The sequence below is a fragment of the Apis dorsata genome, unplaced genomic scaffold (assembly GCF_000469605.1).
Source record: "Apis dorsata unplaced genomic scaffold, Apis dorsata 1.3 scaffold_1095, whole genome shotgun sequence".
In the NCBI taxonomy this organism is placed as follows: Eukaryota; Metazoa; Arthropoda; class Insecta; order Hymenoptera; family Apidae; genus Apis; species Apis dorsata.
The window spans coordinates 15471-21712 of NW_006264193.1; the positions used below are offsets into that span (position 1 = coordinate 15471).

General features: G+C 19.8%; 2 protein-coding genes across 2 annotated transcripts in view; one reads left to right on the top strand and one right to left on the bottom strand.

Moving 5' to 3' along the window:
• Window positions 1–588, top strand: part of LOC102672822 (dolichyl-diphosphooligosaccharide--protein glycosyltransferase subunit DAD1) — a 1575-nt gene extending 987 nt beyond the window's left edge. The window contains exon 2 of the mRNA XM_006624696.2: window positions 402–588. Within this exon, the coding sequence (XP_006624759.1) occupies window positions 402–532 (131 nt within the window). The 3' untranslated portion in view covers window positions 533–588. The remainder of the gene's footprint in view (window positions 1–401) is intronic.
• Window positions 589–2142: 1554 nt separating this feature from the next.
• The window catches only part of LOC102673227 (E3 ubiquitin-protein ligase AMFR-like), a 21059-nt gene continuing 16959 nt past the window's right edge, over window positions 2143–6242 (bottom strand). The window contains exons 4-7 of the mRNA XM_031514667.1: window positions 5870–6192; window positions 5306–5693; window positions 3571–3821; window positions 2143–2472 (exon numbers count right to left, since the gene is read on the bottom strand). Coding sequence (XP_031370527.1) covers window positions 2301–2472; window positions 3571–3821; window positions 5306–5693; window positions 5870–6192 — 1134 coding nt within the window. The 3' untranslated portion in view covers window positions 2143–2300. The remainder of the gene's footprint in view (window positions 2473–3570; window positions 3822–5305; window positions 5694–5869; window positions 6193–6242) is intronic.

Here is a 6242-nt window from a genome sequence, read left to right on the forward strand (position 1 = left end):
AATTATTTATTATAAAGAATTTAATAAATGATTGAAATCATTATATTTATTAATCTTTTTTAATAAAAAGATTATAATATGAAAAAAAAATTATAATATATGATTTTGCATATATTAAAATATTTTTCTTTAATAAATTTATAATAAATTTTATCATTAATGTTTTATTTTTTTTTTTATTTTGTATATTTTATAAATATTTATATTACGAAGATTTGAAATATAAATTTTTATTGTAATAAATATGAAATTATATATACGAAATATTTTTCTTTAACTAGTTTTTATAATAAAAATATTAAGTTTAATTCATAAAAATCTTTCTATTTCTATATTCATAAAATCTATGTTAAAATTTATCATAAGCATATTTTCTAATTTTTTTTTTTATTATGTTTCAGTTTGCTTACGACTACAAGTGAATCCCCAAAACAAAAATCAATTTTATGGAATAAGTCCAGAGAGAGGATTTGCAGATTTTATTTTTGCACATGTAATTCTACATCTTGTTGTTATGAATTTTATTGGATAAAAATGAAAAATAAAATTTGATTTGTAAAATTTTATAATAAACTATTAAGATTATTATTACATTTAAATTTGAAATTGAATCCTGCTAAAAATGAATAAGTATTATACTTGAAGAATAAAAATAATTAATTATACAAATTGCATATTTTAACGAATAGTAAAACTTTTTTAATTTATTTGTGTATGTATGTGTGTATGCGCGCACGCGTGTATATATAAATAATAAAGCCCAACTAAACCAATTCTATATATAATATATATATATATAATCCTATTTATTATTACACATAAATAAGACATGTATAAATCATAAAATTAAATAAATATAGATCATTGATTTTTAAATAATTTTGTTTCATAGAAAAAAAACAATTTGTTTGTACTTACAAAATTAAAATTAATAATAAAAATTAAAATATAATTTATTAACAAAAATGCTAAATTTTTATTTCTTTTTTAATCAAATTAAAAAAAATGAAATAAATGATATTACTTTCAACAATATAATATTATCAGTCCTCTAATGATGAATATATAACATTCACAACCAGTTGATTAATTAAAATAAAATTTTTTTTTATATTTTTAAGATATATAATAATTTTATGAACAGAAAAATAAAACTTTAAAAAATCTTAAAAACACAAATACATAGATTTTCAAAAAAATTATTTTTTGGCAGAAAATAAATGAAAATCTAAGTAGCATTTTTTTAAAGAATAAAAACATTAACATTATTAAAAAAGATTTATGAAAAATATTATGATTTTACAAGAAATTAAATTTTCCATGAATTTTCTTAATATATAAGCTTAAGATTTAAGAAAAATTTTTGGAAGATAATAAGAAAAAAATAAGAAAAAAAAAAAAAGATTAAGACCTCTGAAAATTTATATTTCTTAATTTTAATAAAGAATTAAAAATAATTAAGCGAATAATACTTTTAAGTTAATTCTTATTAGCACTAAAAATAAAATGATTAATACTTTAAGTTAATCGTCCATATTTTTACTTAAAAATAAATAAAATATATTTTTGCAAAAATTATTTTTGAGACTGGAAAATAATTTTTAAAAAATCTATTGCTAAAGATCGAGATCTTAAATAATATGATAGTATTAAAATAAAAAAAAAAGCAAATATAATATTGATGAGTGCGAAGTTTTTATGAAAATTAAAGAAGAGAAATTAATGGAAAAAAAAACTGTGCCTAAAACTTGTCCTTTTTAAAAATACAACAAAAATTAAAATCTTTCAAAAATTCTTAGATTCATAAACAATAATAATAAAAATTATAACTTATATAGAAAAATAAAAAAAAAAAAAGATAATTCAGTGTTGCCAGAAAAATTCTCTACTAAGCGCAAGATGACATCATACTGTTATATACAAATATATCATACGAAAATTAGTGGTATTAATATCTTTATAATTCACAATCCTACATATCCACAATTATGTATCTAAAGTATAATATGAAACTCACATCATAACACGCGTTATTCAGTTTCTAAATTCCTATCATTTACCAGTTCTTATCATATTCATCATTTTTTACGCTACCATTTTTTCCTTATTTTTTTTTTTGCCTTTCTGGCAACCCTGTATTTGATAATAAAAAAGAAAAAAAGAAAGAAAAAAAAAAGTAAATGGATATCAGTGGACATGTACTCAAAAAAATCAGTCGTTATAATCTTCTTTAAAGAAGATGGCCGCTACGAAGCACAAAAATCAAAAATATCAATATATATCTCTCTGTTTTCAATATTTTATGAGGTGACATTAGAAACATGTTGGTCAACTTCATGCTTTTTTCGGCGTTTTTCGAAATATCTCTTCTTAGCAGCAAGTCTTAGTAGCTCTTTACGACGCTGTAGGATTTGTTCTCTTTCGGACGATGATTTGGAAAACCGTCCTCCTAGACTGGAAGGTTCTTCCCCACTATAATAATTAATTTTGAAAATTTTTATATTAAGCAAATTGTATTATATTATAATTTTAAAACAAGGTAAAATTGCAGAAAATTATTTTCTCTTCGATTTCGATGATTTTGGAATATATTGTATCAACATTTTCTTATACGTATAATAAGTGAATTTTAATTTTCGAGATATTTGCAAAAAAATTGCAATTATTATGTAAAATTTTTCTTATGTTTATACATATATCCATAATGTATGTCAGTATGAGAATAGAGATTACTTATTAATTATTTATAATTTTGATAATAAAATATAATATTATCTTAAAATATTATACAAATTGCGATTGACATTTAAAATATATAATGAGTGAATTAATATCATATTTTATATCTATTCATAGCAAAAATTTGAATATGAAAATATAATACAAAACAATTCTTGAGAGACCAAAATTACAATGATTGTTATAATAATAGATACTAAATGATATAAAGCAAATATTACTAGATATATTGTAATTTTTGTTATTATAACTTTGATTATCTATTTTATTTTCTACGGATCCAAAAAAAAATCATTGAAATCAGAAATAAAATAACTTTATTATAATAAAAATAAAAATAAATAAAATGTATTTATGAATTATTTTAAAAAAGTGTTTAAAAAATAAAGTTATTTTTTACATTTAATCTTCTATGAATATTTAAATCATTTACATCCAAAACAAAATTTCATTTTAAAAAGAATGCATATTAATTTAAAATAAGTATTTGATAATTTTAAAATATTGTGTAATGAATTTAATAGAATCATTGTAATATCAATGTAATATCAAAACTCTTTCATAAATAATTCGAAAATTAAAATCAACTATTAATTATGTGTAAAGGAAGATATTTTTTAAAATAATGCCTTTAATAACATATTTGAATCATTAAAATTGACAATTGATCAAAAAAATCATCATATAATTATTTTAATAGTTTTGCTAAAAAAGTTTTTTAAAAATTAATATTATAATTAATTAATAAAAATTATTTATTTAATTTTTAATATTTATTTATATATTTATTTATTTATAAATTAAATTTAAGAATAAAAAGAAAGAAAATACCTATCAGTCAGAGGAATATCAAATCTTGGATCTGAAGATAATGGCGTTGAAGAGCTATTTAAAGAAACACTAGTTTCACTAGTACTGGTATGGATTTGAAGGACGGATTCCGATTGTGGTTCTTCGATTATACGATGAGGAGATATTAGCACTCCATCCAAGATATTTTCAACTGTCCATTCAACTGATCTGGTCATTCTGAGATCTTCTACAATTAGATTACGCGGAAAATGTGGAAACAGTTGCTGCACCTGTTTTAATAATGAATAATATTATTTTAATTCATTATAATAATTATTTTCTTTCATTATAATAAAATTATAATAAAATTATATATATTAAAATATTTTTGGTAATTTTTTGTAATGGAAATTAAAATTAAATAAAATTTTAAATAAAATAAAGTTAAATAAAAATTTTATTTTGATTCAAATAATAATAAATCATTTGATTCAAATAATAATAAATCAGATATAATAAAAAGTGCATATTGCATATTTTTATACAAATTTAATATAATCATATATATCAACTCTGATAAATGAATATTTTCTCTAGTATTTATCTTTGCTATAATATATGAAAACACAACATATGAAAAAAATTTAATATTAGAAAGTAAAAAATATAATGTAATAATTCTTTTCAGCAAATTAATAAAATCTTTGAAGATATATATAAGAATTTCTCTTTAGTAATGAATAGATAAAATATACATATATATATATGTACATATAAATAGTGATTATAAATTTCTCATATAATTGCTTCATCAATTTGAATAAATAATTAGAATTATCTAATAGCAAATTGATAGTAGATTGAAATCCAATTTATATCAAAGACGAAAATCAAAAACTGGCATCAAAACATTGTATCATTATCCGTTTTGTCATTTGTTTTTGGCTTTACCATCAAATCTTATTATATATATGAGGCAATAGTTGATGTTAAAAATTGTGTTCCATGTTTCAATAATTAAGTGCAATATAAATTTTGTTACGTTTCATATATATTCTTATGAAATATAATCAGTTATTCAAATAGAATTTGAACATTTTTAATATGAATTTATCTTTAGCAAAATTTGCAATATTTCTGCAATCTGTCGATACATTATTTTAAAAAGTGTTTCTTATTTTTTTAATTTTTATAATAAAAATTAATAAAAAATAAAAAATTTTTTAAAACAATATTTTTTAAACAAATAAATTTGAAAAATTCCTATATAACTGAAATATGGAAATTTTTGAGTTTTTTGATTAAAAGGAAGCAAATTAATATATAAATCTTTTTTCTAAATTTAATAAATTTAAAAATATTCTATGAAATATATTTAATTTGTAATTTTGAGAACTATTTTTACTTTTTTAATTTTAATATGAAAAATATTTTTTCAAAAAATATTTAAATTATTATTATATTAATAATTATAGTATCATTTTTATTATTTGAAGTCTTATTAATAAATTTTTTATTTTGCTCCAAATAAATATAAATTTCGAACAATATCTAATTCCAATTATGTTTTATTTATTATATTATCCAATTATTATTTTATTTATTAAATGATCAATAGATGAATAAAAGTCATGTTAATTTTTTTAATTAGAAGAATTTTAATTAGCTTATCAATTTATTGTAGAGTTAATTTTATGAAAAAATAAAAATATCTTAATAAAAAAATATGATTATGTAATATATGTATATAATATACTTATATAATTAAACACACCTGTCTAATCATAGCATCCATTTGCGAATTATTATGTGTAATAGTAGAAATATTCCCACGTAATCTATTATGAGAAACTTCAACAGAGAAGCTCGGTAACCAAGATACATATCTTGAACCATCGAAATGAAAGAAATGATTTTCATTCCGTCTGGCTGGTGTTTGTGGTTCATTTTGTAATTCTTGTGTGTTTTCTCGATGGCTAGGTTGCATGCTTAAAGCAAGTCTACAAGTTGGACAAGAAGTATCCTGTTCTAACCAGGATTGTAAACAAGAATTGTGAAAAAGATGAGCACAAGGTAATTTTCGAGCTGTTTCCATTTTCTCCCAGCAAATAGCGCAATTATCCGAGTTTTCTGCTAATTCCTCTTGAGTTGCCATAGGATAGCTAGAATAAATATTTAAATATTTTAATATTTTAAATATTGCAAGTAAATTAATTAATTAATTTTAATTTAAATTTCTAAAGATTTAAATTTAAAATAGTATTTTCTTATATTTTTTATATATGTACTTTTTTATTATTTTTTTTATTTTTTTCTTATTCTGATAAAAAATACTCACTTCTGTTCCATATGATTTAAGACAGCAAGATAATTCCTATGTTTTGTAATTTTGCGTTGTATCTCATAGAAAAGATATCTAAGTTGCATACAAATTACAAGGGATGCCATGCTTAGAAATATATTACTCCAAAGTAACATATGAACATGATGGAGGAAATCTACAGCTAGCACTATTAATTCTGCTGCTAAATCTGTATAATATGTTAAAGGACCCCTTTTATCCCAAGAACGTTGTGAGGAAGTTCCAGCTCCTCGAGTATCATATAAATGAATAATATATCGTATCATAACATGAATTGTTCTGACACCTAATAGAATGCACTGTTAACAAAGAAATAAATTTTTAGAATTATATGTATTTAATATATTAA